We start from the raw sequence: 15,169 nt of genomic DNA, 5'->3' as shown, positions 1-15,169 counted from the left end.
GGAGAGTAATCTGGGCATAATAGGCCAACACACTTCAACACTCTGACAAAATGGTTCTGATGCAAACATTTGTCAGTCTTCCCATTGAATCCATTCAGGTTCTCCAAATATTAAACAATGAGGCCTTTATACTGCTATTCCACTTAGCGCTGCACGTTGTTTCTCTGCCTGGGATCAAGTTAGCTACACTAAACTTTGAGGTTGCTATTTCCATTGGCAAATTATGTCATTATGTTAAATTGTTTTTTCACGCCTCACATTTGAGACTTTGCAACTCACTGTACATCTATGTCCTACTGTCCTTGACACTTCTGCAAACAGAAACAATGTGTTGACCTACCTCAGGAACTCTCATTTGTTGGAGAGCTGGAGAATGATGCTTTACATAAATTATGATGTAGCAGGATACTGATTGGGCATCTATTGAATAAGATTTGAACTGTTTTACACAGCCTCTCATTATTTGTGCATTCCCTCCAGAATGCTGTTAAATCGCTCTCATGAGCCTTGTTACAATATTTGTGTTTGGATTGTGATGACATTTCATTTACTCTAACAGAAACCACAGCAACATCAGTGACGACCACCACAGCCAGTTCTGCTGCCAGCTCCACAACTGGTGAGTGAGGTCCTTATACATTAAACATGAGAAAATAATTTGACGCAAGAACATACAAAACGTCGGAACAGGGAAACCCCTTTGTCATTCCCAGTCCAGGATCCACATTCTGTCTTCAGAAAATGTTATGCTGAAGACTTCAGTGGAACCTCATGCATTCAACTTAGTCAGATCATCAACTTTTTGATAAAGAAAGGAAAACAATGGGTCTGTTGGCTGATAGGTTAGATTGGACCTTTGACCACACTCTCCGCTTGATTGATAAATACCTCACATTTTCATTGAAAGATGAGAAGGGTCCTCGCCCATGATGATGAAATATCTGTATACCTGAGCCAAAATTTCTGAGATTGATTTTCTGTCTGTGCAAAAATAACAGGGCACAATTGGATTTCTCCAACAGTGACCACATCTCACAAACAATTCCCTTTCTGCAAAGTCCTTTTGCACATATCAGGTGTCTGGTCAAAGTAATACTTTTAATATTATCTGATTGCACATCTGTTTTAATGACAGAAAACTTGTCCTCACTCAATACTGTCCCATCGGGCATTGGATGTACTGGTTATTGATTCTGTTGTTTCTCCTTCACAAGAATCAACTTCTACAACAGGGACAAGCCCAACAACTGTGACGACTGGCAGCTCCACAGCCAGTGAGTGTCATCTGCATTGAATAAAATTAATAATATTGTTGCAAGTAGAATGCTTTCTGAATTTTAGCATCTTCACTGAGAACACTTATTAATGCCTTCAACTTGATATTCGGCACAATTCATTGTGACAGAATCTGATGTCATCTCGATATTTCTGCTAGTTCCATCACAATGCTGTCAAATTGGTTTCAGGGAATGTTGCTTCGGAATTGTTTTGAGGTTTTGTGGTTTTGAATATTATTCATGTTCTTTTTCGATGCAACAACAACAAATGTTCCTCCAACTACACCTGGTTACACCGGTACTTCCACACCAGGTGAGTGATGGTTTCTATTGGATAAAATACCAATGCCTTGGACTTCAATAGAGTCATCTTGAGCTTCCTGACAGTGAAAGTCTGTTCATTTGCAATCACAAAAACTGAGTAAAGACTTGGTAGGGGGCAGAGACTGATGTGTCACTTCCTCCCCAAATCTCGATAAGAATTATTTCTGAAACAAACGATGAAACAGGGATCTTCTCATATGAGCATTTTTGACGTCAGCCTCTGTAGTCTTAACGATTCTAGTCTTAACCTTAAAATAAGTGATGAAATAATGCAATGACATTTGTGCACATGCAATGCCATGGCATCTTAGACTTCACTCTGAACCATTTAATCTGTGTTTTTAATAACCTTCAGTGAAGCTCTGGATTTTCTGCAAATCTCTAGTCGGTGCATAACTGAAAGTATGACCTGTGAGTCTCCCAATATTGGTGTCCCCATGTTTCAGTGGAAGGTATTATTGGAAGAAAAGCAGGTTTTTTTGTCAAAACTTTGCTGAAAATCTCCAGTGATTAAATACCTGAAAGTATGACCTCTGGATATATTCATCCTGGCGCATCCACTTTTGAATGCATTCTGCTATTGAGAAGGAAAGGAATGTCTTCTTGTCTAAAACTCAATTTGCTTTAAAACCCACACTCATATTTGAAGTGTCATCATATTCTTGGAAAAAATATATGCTGACAGGTTTACTTGCCTCAAATACAGACAATGGCTCAAATAACCCAGTTTTACTGTTCTTAAATTAGAAACTCAAGCTTTTTTTTACAAGGCTTGTTACTTCTGATTATGGAACAAATCACTTATTTTAATTTGGAATCATACCATGTTTTATCAGCTCTAGCCACAAATGTCAAGCCTGTTGGTCATCTTTAGTTTGGTTTGTGCATGATCTGGAGGTGCTGTTTCAGGAGGAACAAACAGCCCCAAATCACAATGGAACACACTGACTGGAAGTTCATTTGTTTTCTTTTAGAAGAAACCACTTCAACAACAGTATACACCACGACAGCACCGTCAACATCCAGCTCCACAACTGGTGAGAGAAGCTTTCATTTATTTAACAGAAAGTATTCGGCAAACAGAATCACTTCTCTCAGTTTTAGTTCAATTCTTTGCCGAATTGAGATATTTCACCTGTCTCTTTTCTCGTGGTGTATATGACATTCATATTTATTCATTTCTGTAATATACCTGATGTGAATCCTATCCTCCTTTCATTCTGAAAAAGAATAAATATTCTTTTAGAATTGAATCAAAGTGTTGTGACCTTCAAATTTCCTTCATATTTCAGAACAAATCTCCACCATAGTCTCACCAACAACTAGTGGCTCAACCACTGGCTCCACAACTGGTGAGTAATGATGAATTCTATTAAGAATTGCAAGGCCTTGGATACAAGCGAGTTTGGAATCTTGAGTTCTTTTTCAGTCAAATCTATTCCCACAGTCTTCAAGAATCTTATTCAATTCTTCCCTACAAACATTGAGGCTGTTGTGCTGACATTCCACTTTGCGCTGCACATTGTTTTTATTCAAACAAACATCTAATGGAGATCGACGCCTGCAATCAAATTGGCTGCACTAAACTCTGAGTTTGCAACATCCATTAGCAAACTATGGCATTACATTCAATTGATTTTACTTACCTCACATTTGAGACTTTGCAACTCACACTACATGTGTGTCCTACTGTCGTTGACGCTTTTGCAAACAGAACCAATGTCTTGACCTACCACAGGAGCACTCATTTGCTGGTGAGCTGGGCAATGATGATTTACACAAATTATGACATAGCAGGTTACTTGTGGATTAAATTTGAACTGTTTTACACATTCTCTCATTATTTGTGCATTCCCTGCAGATTGCTGTTAAATCACTCTCATGAGTCTTGATTCCAAACATGTTTATGGATTGTGATTACATTTTGTTTACTCTAACAGAAACCACAACAACATCAGAGACGACTACCACAGCCAGTTCTGCTGCCAGCTCCACAACTGGTGAGTCAGGTCCTTTTACATTAAACATGAGAAAACAATTCGAAACAAGAACCGACAAATCATCTGAATAGGGAAATTCCTTTGTCATTCCCAGCCCAGGATCCACATTCTGTCTTCAGAAAATGTTGTGTTGAAGATTTTAGTGGAACCTCGTGGATTCAATTTAGTCAGATCATCAACTTTTTGATAAAGAAAGGAAAACAATGAATCTGTTGGCTGATAAGTTAGATTGGACCTTTCCCCACATTCTCTGCTTGATTGACAAATTCCTGTTACTTTCATTGAAAGATGAGAAGGGTCCACCACCACAATGCTAAACCATCTGTATACCTGATACAATATTTCTGAGATTGATTTTCTGACTGTGTAAAAATATCAGGGCACAATTTGATTTCTCCAACAGTGAACACACCTCAAAAACAATTCCCTTTCTGCAAAATCCTTCGGCTCATGTTGGGTGTCTGGTCAATGTAAAACTTTTCATATTATCTGTTTGACGTCTGTTACAATGGCGGAAACCTGTCCTCTCTCGATACTGTCCCATGTGGCATTGGATGTATTGAATGTTGATTCTGTTGTTTCTCCTTCACAAGAATCAACCACTACAACAGGGACAAGCCCATCAACTGAGACGACTGGCAGCTCCACAGCCAGTGAGTGACAACTGCATTGATTACAATTCACACTTTTGTTGCAAGTAGAGTACTTTCTGAATGTCAGCATCCTCACTGAGAACACGTATTAACGCCATCAGCTTGGTATTCAGCACAATTCATTGTGAAGAATCTGATGTCATCTAGATGATTCTCCCAGTTCCATTACAATTCTGTCAGATTAGTTTCGAGAGAATGTTGCTTCAGAATCATTTTAAGGTTTGTGTTTTTGAATATTATTCATGTTCTTTTTCAATAGCAACAACAACAACAACAACAACTGTACCTACAACTACACCTGGCTACACCAGTACTTCAACACCAGGTGAGTGATAGTTTCTATTCGGTAAAATAGCAATGCCTTGGACAGCAATACCATCACCTTCAGCTTCCTGACAGTGAAAGTCTGTGCATTTGGAATTACAAAAACTGAGTAAAGACTTGGTAGAGAGCAAAGACTGATGTGTCACTTATTCCCCAAATCTCGATTAGAATTATTTCAGAAACAAACAGTGAAACAGGGATCTTCTTACATGACCATCTTTGAAGTCAGCCTCTGTAGCCTTAATGAATGCAGTAACCTTCAAATAAGTGATGAACAAATGCAATGAAGTTTGCATACAGGCAATGCCGTGGCATTTTAGACTTTACTCTGAAACATTTAATTTATCAGTTTTTAATGGTCTTGAGTGAATCTCTGGATTTGCTGGAAAGCTCCAGTCACTGAATAACTGAAAGCATGTACTATGCATCTCCTAATATTGGGGTTCCACATTTCAATGGAAGCTACTATTGAGAAGTACAGTACAGTATTTACTTGTCTAAAATTTTCTGGAAATCTCCAATCATTAAATACCTGAAAGCATGATCTTTGAATATACTCGTCCTGGCTCATCCACTTTTGCATGCATGCTGCTACTGAGGAGTGAAGGATGGTCTTTTGTCGAATGGTCAATTTGTTTCAAAGCCTACTCTAATATTTCAAGGGTCATCATATGCTTGAAAACATGTATGCTGACAAGTTTCAGTGCCTTATGTCCAGTCAATGGCTCAAATAATTCATAGTCTCTCTGTCCTTAAGTTGCAAAACCAAGCTCATTTTTAAGAAAGCCTGTTACTTCTTATTGTGGAAAATTCCACCTATTTTATTGTGGACACATACCATGTTTTATCACCTCTATTCACAAATGTCAAGCCTGTTGGTCTTCTTTAGTTTTGTTTGTGCATGATCTGGAGGTGCTGTTTCAGGAGGTACAAACAGCCCCAAATCATAGTGGAACACACTGACTGGAAGTTCATTTGTTTTCTTTTAGAAGAAACCACTTCAACAACAGTATACACCACGACAGCACTGTCAACGTCCAGCTCCACACCTGGTGAGTGAACCTTTACTTTGTTCAACACGAAGCATTCAGCAAACTGAATCACTTCTCTTAGCATTAATTCAGTTCTATAGAGAATTGAGATATTGTACCTATCTCTTTTCCAGTGTTGTATTTGACATACATATTTATTCACTTCCGTAATGTACCCACCGCGAATCCTACCCTCCTTTCATTTTGAAAAGGAATAAATATTCTTTTGGAATGGAATCAAAGTGTAGTGACCTTCACATTTCCCTCGTATTTCAGAACAAACATCCACAACAGTCTCACCAACAACGACTGGCTCAACCACTGGCTCCACAACTGGTGAGTAATGATGAATTCTATTCAGAGTTGCAAGGTCTTAGATACAAGCAAATTGATGGAATCTTGAGTTTCTTTTCAGTCAAAGTCTATTCCCACAGTCTTCCATACCTTATTCTCTTCCTACAAGAGGAGAGCAATCCAAGCACAAAGGTTCATTGCCTTTTTATACAATAACAACATGTTCTTGTTGCAAACATTTATCATTTTTTACATTGAATCTATTCAGCTTCTCCAAATATTAAACACTGAAGCCATTGTGCTGCCATTCCACTTAGCACTGCACATTGTCTTTATTCAATCAAATATCTAATGGGGATTAATGCCTGGAATCAAATTAACTGCATCAAACTTTGAGATTGCAACTTCCAGTGGCAAACTATGTCATTATGTTAAATTGTTTTCTCCTCACAACAGATTTGACAATTTGCAACTCACATTACATCTGTGTCCAACTCTCGTTCGTGCTTTTGCAAGCAGAAACAATGCCTTGACTATCACAGAAACACTCCTTTCTTGGAGAGCTGTAGAATGATGCTTCACACATATTATGATGTTGCATGATACTTACTGACTGGGCATCTGTGAAATTAGATTTGAACTGTTTTACACATTCTCTCATCATTTATTCCATCCGTTTCGAATGCGCATGCGCGTTGACCCAATATATGTTTACAGAATGTGAATACATTTTGTTTACTTCAACAGAAACCACAACAACATCAGTGACGACCACCATATCCAGTTCTTCTGCCAGCTCCACAACTGGTGAGTGAGGGCCTTTTGCATTAAACATGAGAAAACAATTTGAAGTGCAAACCTACAAAACATCAAAACAGGGAAATCCCTTTCTCATTTCCCAGTCCAGGTTCCAAATAGTGCCTTCAGGAAATGTTGTGCTGAGGTCTTCAGTGGAGCCTCGTATGTTCAATTTAGTCAGATCGTCAATTCTTTGATAAAGAAAGGAAAACAATGGGTCTGTTGTCTGATAAGTGAGATTGGACCTTTGCCGATAGTCTCTGCATGATTGACAATTTCCCCTTACATTCATTCGCAGATGAGAAGGGTCCTCCCCCATGATGCCAAACACTCAATACATTTGAGCCAAACTTTCTGAGATTAATTTTATGACTGTGCAACAATATCAGCGAACAAATCATATTCTCCAACTGTGACCACACCTCAAAACCAATTCCCATTGTGCAAAATCCACTGGCTCATATCAGGTGTCTGGTCGATGTAAAACATTTAATATTATTTGTTTGCATTTTCCGTTTAATGACAGATAACTTGTCTCTCTCAATACTGTCCCATGTGGCATTGGATGTATTGGTTGTTGATTCTTTTGTTCTCCTTCAGAAGAATCAACTACTACAACAGGGACAAGCCCGACAACTGAGACGACTGGCAGCTCCACAGCCAGTGAGTGACATCTGCACTGAATACAATTCACAATTTTGTTACAAGTGGAATGCTTTCTGAATTTCAGCATCCTCACTGAGGATGCTTATTAATGCCGTCAGCTTGATACTCGGCACAATATTTTGTGAAGAATCTGAAGTAATCTTGATCTTTCTCCTAGTTCCATCATATTCTGTCAGGTTGGTTTCAGGAATGTTGATCCGGAATCGTTTTGAGGTTTTGTGGTTTTGAACATTACTTGTGTTTTTTTTCAATAGCAACAACAACAAGTGTTCGTCCAACTACACCTGGCTACACAAGTACTTCCACAACAGGTGGGCGACAGTTTCTATTGGGTATAATAGCAATGCTTTGGACTTCAATAGAGTCATCTTGAGCTTCCTGACAGTGAAAGTCTGTTCATTTGGAATTACAAAAACTGAGTAAAGACTTGGTAGGGGCAGAGACTGATGTGTCACTTCCTCCCCAAATCTCGATAAGAATTATTTCTGAAACAAACAATGAAACTGGGATCTTCTCATATGAGCATTTTTGTCATCAGCCTCTGTAGTCTTAACAAATGCAGTGACCTTCAAATAAGTGATGAAATAATACCATGAAATTTGCACATACGCAATGCCATGGCATCTTAGACTTCACTCTGAACCATTTAATCTGTGTTTTTAATAACCTTCAGTGAAGCTCTGGATTTTCTGCAAATCTCTAGTCGGTGCATAACTGAAAGTATGACCTGTGAGTCTCCCAATATTGGTGTCCCCATGTTTCAGTGGAAGGTATTATTAGGAAGAAAAGCAGGTTTTTTTTTGTCAAAACTTTGCTGAAAATCTCCAGTGATTAAATACCTGAAAGTCTGACCTCTGGATATATTCATCCTGGCGCATCCACTTTTGAATGCATTCTGCTATTGAGAAGGAAAGGAATGTCTTCTTGTCTAAAACTCAATTTGCTTTAAAACCCACACTCGTATTTGAAGTGTCATCATATTCTTGGAAAAAATATATGCTGACAGGTTTACTTGCCTCAAATACAAACATTGGCTCAAATAACCCAGTTTTACTGTTCTTAAATTAGAAACTCAAGCTTTTTTTTTACAAGGCTTGTTACTTCTGATTATGGAATATATCACTTATTTTAATTTGGATTCACACCATGCTTTATCAGCTCTAGCCACAAATTTCAAGCCTGTTGGTCATCTTTAGTTTGGTTTGTGCATGATCTGGAGGTGCTGTTTCAGGAGGAACAAACAGCCCCAAATCACAATGGAACACACTGACTGGAAGTTAATTTGTTTTCTTTCAGAAGAAACCACTTCAACAACAGTATACACCACGACAGCACCGTCAACGTCCAGCTCCACAACTGGTGAGAGAAGCTTTCATTTATTTAACAGAAAGTATTCGGCAAACAGAATCACTTCGCTCAGTATTAGTTCAATTCTTTGCAGAATTGAGATATTTCACCTGTCTCTTTTCTCGTGGTGTATTTGACATTCATATTTATTCATTTCTGTAATATACCTGATGCGAATCCTATCCTCCTTTCTTTCTGAAAAAGAATAAATATTCTTTTGGAATTGAATCAAAGTGTTGTGACATTCAAATTTCCTTCATATTTCAGAACAAATCTCCACCATAGTCTCACCAACAACTAGTGGCTCAACCACTGGCTCCACAACTGGTGAGTAATGATGAATTCTATTAAGAATTGCAAGGCCTTGGATACAAGCGAGTTTGGAATCTTGAGTTCTTTTTCAGTCAAATCTATTCCCACAGTCTTCAAGAATCTTATTCAATTCTTCCCTACAAACATTGAGGCTGTTGTGCTGATATTCCACTTTGCACTGCACATTGTTTTTATTCAAACAAACATCTAATGGAGATCGACGCCTGCAATCAAATTGGCTGCACTAACTTTTTGTGTTTGCAACATCCAGTGGCAAACTATGGCATTACATTCAATTGATTTTATTTACCTCACATTTGAGACTTTGCAACTCATACTACATGTGTGTCCTACTGTCGTTGATGCTTTTGCAAACGGAACCAATGTCTTGACCTACCACAGGAGTATTCATTTGCTGGCGAGCTGGGCAATGATGATTTACACAAATTATGACATAGCAGGTTACTTGTGGATTAAGATTTGAACTGTTTTACACATTCTCTCATTATTTGTGCATTCCCTGCAGATTGCTGTTAAATCAATCTCATGAGTCTTGATTCCAAACATGTTTATGGATTGTGATTACATTTGGTTTACTCTAACAGAAACCACAACAACATCAGAGACGACTACCACAGCCAGTTCTGCTGCCAGCTCCACAACTGGTGAGTCAGGTCCTTTTACATTAAACATGAGAAAACAATTCGAAACAAGAACCGACAAATCATCTGAATAGGGAAATTCCTTTGTCATTCCCAGCCCAGGATCCACATTCTGTCTTCAGAAAATGTTGTGTTGAAGATTTTAGTGGAACCTCGTGGATTCAATTTAGTCAGATCATCAACTTTTTGATGAAGAAAGGAAAACAATGAATCTGTTGGCTGATAAGTTAGATTGGACCTTTCCCCACATTCTCTGCTTGATTGACAAATTCCTGTTACTTTCATTGAAAGATGAGAAGGGTCCACCACCACAATGCCAAACCATCTGTATACCTGATACAATATTTCTGAGATTGATTTTCTGACTGTGTAAAAATATCAGGGCACAATTTGATTTCTCCAACAGTGAACACACCTCAAAAACAATTCCCTTTCTGCAAAATCCTTCGGCTCATGTTGGGTGTCTGGTCAATGCAATATTTTTCATATTATCTGTTTGACGTCTGTTACAATGGCGGAAACCTGTCCTCTCTCGATACAGTCCCATGTGGCATTGGATGTATTGGTTATTGATTCTGTTGTTTCTCCTTCACAAGAATCAACCACTACAACAGGGACAAGCCCAACAACTGAGACGACTGGCAGCTCCACAGCCAGTGAGTGACAACTGCATTGATTACAATTCACACTTTTGTTGCAAGTAGAGTACTTTCTGAATGTCAGCATCCTCACTGAGAACACGTATTAACGCCATCAACTTGGTATTCAGCACAATTCATTGTGAAGAATCTGATGTCATCTAGATGATTCTCCCAGTTCCATTACAATTCTGTCAGATTAGTTTCGAGAGAATGTTGCTTCAGAATCATTTTAAGGTTTGTGTTTTTGAATATTATTCATGTTCTTTTTCAATAGCAACAACAACAACAACAACAACAACTATACCTACAACTACACCTGGCTACACCAGTACTTCAACACCAGGTGAGTGATAGTTTCTATTCGGCATTTGGTAGAGAGCAAAGACTGATGTGTCACTTATTCCCCAAATCTCGATTAGAATTATTTCAGAAACAAACAGTGAAACAGGGATCTTCTTATATGACCATCTTTGAAGTCAGCCTCTGTAGCCTTAATGAATGCAGTAACCTTCAAATAAGTGATGAACAAATGCAATGAAGTTTGCATACTCGCAATGCCATGGCATTTTAGACTTTACTCTGAAACATTTAATTTGTCAGTTTTTAATGGTCTTGAGTGAATCTCTGGATTTGCTGGAAAGCTCCAGTCACTGAATAACTGAAAGCATGTACTATGCGTCTCCTAATATTGGGGTTCCACATTTCAATGGAAGCTACTATTGAGAAGTACAGTACAGTATTTACTTGTCTAAAATTTTCTGGAAATCTCCAATCATTAAATACCTGAAAGCATGATCTTTGAATATACTCGTCCTGGCTCATCCACTTTTGCATGCATGCTGCTACTGAGGAGTGAAGGATGGTCTTTTGTCGAATGGTCAATTTGTTTCAAAGCCTACTCTAATATTTCAAGGGTCATCATATGCTTGAAAACATGTATGCTGACAAGTTTCAGTGCCTTATGTCCAGTCAATGGCTCAAATAATTCATAGTCTCTCTGTCCTTAAGTTGCAAAACCAAGCTCATTTTTAAGAAAGCCTGTTACTTCTTATTGTGGAAAATTCCACCTATTTTATTGTGGACACATACCATGTTTTATCACCTCTATTCACAAATGTCAAGCCTGTTGGTCTTCTTTAGTTTTGTTTGTGCATGATCTGGAGGTGCTGTTTCAGGAGGTACAAACAGCCCCAAATCATAGTGGAACACACTGACTGGAAGTTCATTTGTTTTCTTTTAGAAGAAACCACTTCAACAACAGTATACACCACGACAGCACTGTCAACGTCCAGCTCCACACCTGGTGAGTGAACCTTTACTTTGTTCAACACGAAGCATTCAGCAAACTGAATCACTTCTCTTAGCATTAATTCAGTTCTATAGAGAATTGAGATATTGTACCTATCTCTTTTCCAGTGTTGTATTTGACATACATATTTATTCACTTCCGTAATGTACCCACCGCGAATCCTACCCTCCTTTCATTTTGAAAAGGAATAAATATTCTTTTGGAATGGAATCAAAGTGTAGTGACCTTCACATTTCCCTCGTATTTCAGAACAAACATCCACAACAGTCTCACCAACAACGACTGGCTCAACCACTGGCTCCACAACTGGTGAGTAATGATGAATTCTATTCAGAGTTGCAAGGTCTTAGATACAAGCAAATTGATGGAATCTTGAGTTTCTTTTCAGTCAAAGTCTATTCCCACAGTCTTCCATACCTTATTCTCTTCCTACAAGAGGAGAGCAATCAAAGCACAAAGGTTCATTGCCTTTTTATACAATAACAACATGTTCTTGTTGCAAACATTTATCATTTTTTACATTGAATCTATTCAGCTTCTCCAAATATTAAACACTGAAGCCATTGTACTGCCATTCCACTTAGCACTGCACATTGTCTTTATTCAATCAAATATCTAATGGGGATTAATGCCTGGAATCAAATTAACTGCATCAAACTTTGAGATTGCAACTTCCAGTGGCAAACTATGTCATTATGTTAAATTGTTTTCTCCTCACAACAGATTTGACAATTTGCAACTCACCTTACATCTGTGTCCAACTCTCGTTCGTGCTTTTGCAAGCAGAAACAATGCCTTGACTATCACAGAAACACTCGTTTCTTGGAGAGCTGTAGAATGATGCTTCACACATGTTATGATGTTGCATGATACTTACTGACTGGGCATCTGTGAAATTAGATTTGAACTGTTTTACACATTCTCTCATCATTTATTCCATCCCTTTCGAATGCGCATGCGCGTTGACCCAATATATGTTTACAGATTGTGAATACATTTTGTTTACTTCAACAGAAACTACAACAACATCAGTGACGACCACCATATCCAGTTCTTCTGCCAGCTCCACAACTGGTGAGTGAGGGCCTTTTGCATTAAACATGAGAAAACAATTTGAAGTGCAATCCTACAAAACATCAAAACAGGGAAATCCCTTTCTCATTTCCCAGTCCAGGTTCCAAATAGTGCCTTCAGAAAATGTTGTGCTGAGGTCTTCAGTGAAGCCTCGTACGTTCAATTTAGTCAGATCGTCAATTCTTTGATAAAGAAAGCAAAACAATGGGTCTGTTGTCTGATAAGTGAGATTGGACCTTTGCCGATAGTCTCTGCATGATGGACAATTTCCCCTTACATTCATTCGCAGATGAGAAGGGTCCTCCCCCACGATGCCAAACACTCTATATACTTGAGACAAACTTTCTGAGATTAATTTTATGACTGTGCAACAATATCAGCGAACAAATCATATTCTCCAACTGTGACCACACCTCAAAACCAATTCCCATTGTGCAAAATCCACTGGCTCATATCAGGTGTCTGGTCGATGTAAAACATTTAATATTATTTGTTTGCATTTTCCGTTTAATGACAGATAACTTGTCTCTCTCAATACTGTCCCATGTGGCATTGGATGTATTGGTTGTTGATTCTTTTGTTCTCCTTCAGGAGAACCAACTACTACAACAGGGACAAGCCCGACAACTGAGACAACTGGCAGCTCCACAGCCAGTGAGTGTCATCTGCACTGAATACAATTCACAATTTTGTTACAAGTGGAATGCTTTCTGAATTTCAGCATCCTCACTGAGGATGCTTATTAATGCCATCAGCTTGATACTCGGCACGATATTTTGTGAAGAATCTGAAGTAATCTCGATCTTTCTCCTAGTTCCATCATATTCTGTCAGGTTGGTTTCAGGGAATGTTGGTTCGGAATCGTTTTGAGGTTTTGTGGTTTTGAACATTACTTGTGTTTTTATTCAATAGCAACAACAACAAGTGTTCCTCCAACTACACCTGGCTACACAAGTACTTCCACAACAGGTGAGTGATGGTTTCTATTGGGTATAATAGCAATGCCTTGGACTTCAATAGAGTCATCTTGAGCTTCCTGACAGTGAAAGTCTGTTCATTTGGAATTACAAAAACTGAGTAAAGACTTGGTAGGGGCAGAGACTGATGTGTCACTTCCTCCCCAAATCTCGATAAGAATTATTTCTGAAACAAACAATGAAACAGGGATCTTCTCATATGAGCATTTTTGTCATCAGCCTCTGTAGTCTTAACAAATGCAGTGACCTTCAAATAAGTGATGAAATAATACCATGAAATTTGCACACACGCAATGCCATGGCATCTTAGACTTCACTCTGAACCATTTAATCTGTGTTTTTAATAACCTTCAGTGAAGCTCTGGATTTTCTGCAAATCTCTAGTCGGTGCATAACTGAAAGTATGACCTGTGAGTCTCCCAATATTGGTGTCCCCATATTTCAGTGGAAGGTATTATTGGGAAGAAAAGCAGGTTTTTTTTGTCAAAACTTTGCTGAAAATCTCCAGTGATTAAATACCTGAAAGTATGACCTCTGGATATAGTCATCCTGGCGCATCCACTTTTGAATGCATTCTGCTATTGAGAAGGAAAGGAATGTCTTCCTGTCTAAAACTCAATTTGCTTTAAAACCCACACTCGTATTTGAAGTGTCATCATATTCTTGGAAAAAATATATGCTGACAGGTTTACTTGCCTCAAATACAGACAATGGCTCAAATAACCCAGTTTTACTGTTCTTAAATTAGAAACTCAAGCTTTTTTTTTACAAGGCTTGTTACTTCTGATTATGGAATATATCACTTATTTTAATTTGGAATCACACCATGCTTTATCAGCTCTAGCCACAAATTTCAAGCCTGTTGGTCATCTTTAGTTTGGTTTGTGCATGATCTGGAGGTGCTGTTTCAGGAGGAACAAACAGCCCCAAATCACAATGGAACACACTGACTGGAAGTTCATTTGTTTTCTTTCAGAAGAAACCACTTCAACAACAGTATACACCACGACAGCACCGTCAACGTCCAGCTCCACAACTGGTGAGAGAAGCTTTCATTTATTTAACAGAAAGTATTCGGCGAACAGAATCACTCCTCTCAGTATTAGTTCAATTCTTTGCAGAATTGAGATATTTCACCTGTCTCTTTTCTCGTGGTGTATTTGACATTCATATTTATTCATTTCTGTAATATACCTGATGCGAATCCTATCCTCCTTTCATTCTGAAAAAGAATAAATATTCTTTTGGAATTGAATCAAAGTGTTGTGACATTCAAATTTCCTTCATATTTCAGAACAAATCTCCACCATAGTCTCACCAACAACTAGTGGCTCAACCACTGGCTCCACAACTGGTGAGTAATGATGAATTCTATTAAGAATTGCAAGGCCTTGGATACAAGCGAGTTTGGAATCTTGAGTTCTTGTTCAGTCAAATCTATTCCCACAGTCTTCAAGAATCTTATTCAATTCTTCCCTAC

At 38.4% G+C, this 15,169-nt stretch overlaps 1 protein-coding gene and 1 long non-coding RNA gene across 33 annotated transcripts in view; one reads left to right on the top strand and one right to left on the bottom strand.

Moving 5' to 3' along the window:
- Window positions 1-15,169, top strand: part of LOC122546275 (uncharacterized) — a 128,131-nt gene that overhangs the window by 68,772 nt on the left and 44,190 nt on the right. For 12 of the 32 annotated variants that reach the window (XM_087999600.1, XM_087999599.1, XM_087999604.1 and 9 more), the window contains 24 exons: window positions 560-619; window positions 1,215-1,274; window positions 2,576-2,638; window positions 2,894-2,953; window positions 3,542-3,601; window positions 4,195-4,254; window positions 4,514-4,579; window positions 5,568-5,630; window positions 5,886-5,945; window positions 6,651-6,710; window positions 7,302-7,364; window positions 7,622-7,678; window positions 8,664-8,726; window positions 8,982-9,041; window positions 9,632-9,691; window positions 10,285-10,344; window positions 10,604-10,672; window positions 11,570-11,632; window positions 11,888-11,947; window positions 12,653-12,712; window positions 13,304-13,366; window positions 13,625-13,681; window positions 14,666-14,728; window positions 14,984-15,043. In XM_087999600.1, coding sequence (XP_087855726.1) covers window positions 560-619; window positions 1,215-1,274; window positions 2,576-2,638; window positions 2,894-2,953; window positions 3,542-3,601; window positions 4,195-4,254; window positions 4,514-4,579; window positions 5,568-5,630; window positions 5,886-5,945; window positions 6,651-6,710; window positions 7,302-7,364; window positions 7,622-7,678; window positions 8,664-8,726; window positions 8,982-9,041; window positions 9,632-9,691; window positions 10,285-10,344; window positions 10,604-10,672; window positions 11,570-11,632; window positions 11,888-11,947; window positions 12,653-12,712; window positions 13,304-13,366; window positions 13,625-13,681; window positions 14,666-14,728; window positions 14,984-15,043 — 1,470 coding nt within the window. The remainder of the gene's footprint in view (window positions 1-559; window positions 620-1,214; window positions 1,275-2,575; window positions 2,639-2,893; window positions 2,954-3,541; window positions 3,602-4,194; window positions 4,255-4,513; window positions 4,580-5,567; window positions 5,631-5,885; window positions 5,946-6,650; window positions 6,711-7,301; window positions 7,365-7,621; window positions 7,679-8,663; window positions 8,727-8,981; window positions 9,042-9,631; window positions 9,692-10,284; window positions 10,345-10,603; window positions 10,673-11,569; window positions 11,633-11,887; window positions 11,948-12,652; window positions 12,713-13,303; window positions 13,367-13,624; window positions 13,682-14,665; window positions 14,729-14,983; window positions 15,044-15,169) is intronic. The other 20 variants (XM_087999601.1, XM_087999602.1, XM_087999589.1 and 17 more) reach the window with 18 other exon arrangements.
- The window catches only part of LOC148145882 (uncharacterized), a 94,778-nt gene that overhangs the window by 35,739 nt on the left and 43,870 nt on the right, over window positions 1-15,169 (bottom strand). The gene's annotated exons all lie outside the window — the stretch shown is intronic.

Source organism: Chiloscyllium plagiosum, unplaced genomic scaffold (genome assembly GCF_037043375.1).
Source record: "Chiloscyllium plagiosum isolate Xiang-an unplaced genomic scaffold, Cpla_swu_hap1 HiC_scaffold_23, whole genome shotgun sequence".
NCBI classification, from domain to species: Eukaryota; Metazoa; Chordata; class Chondrichthyes; order Orectolobiformes; family Hemiscylliidae; genus Chiloscyllium; species Chiloscyllium plagiosum.
The sequence above is the reverse complement of the archived record's forward strand: the minus strand, read 5'-3'. Positions and strand labels throughout refer to the sequence as shown.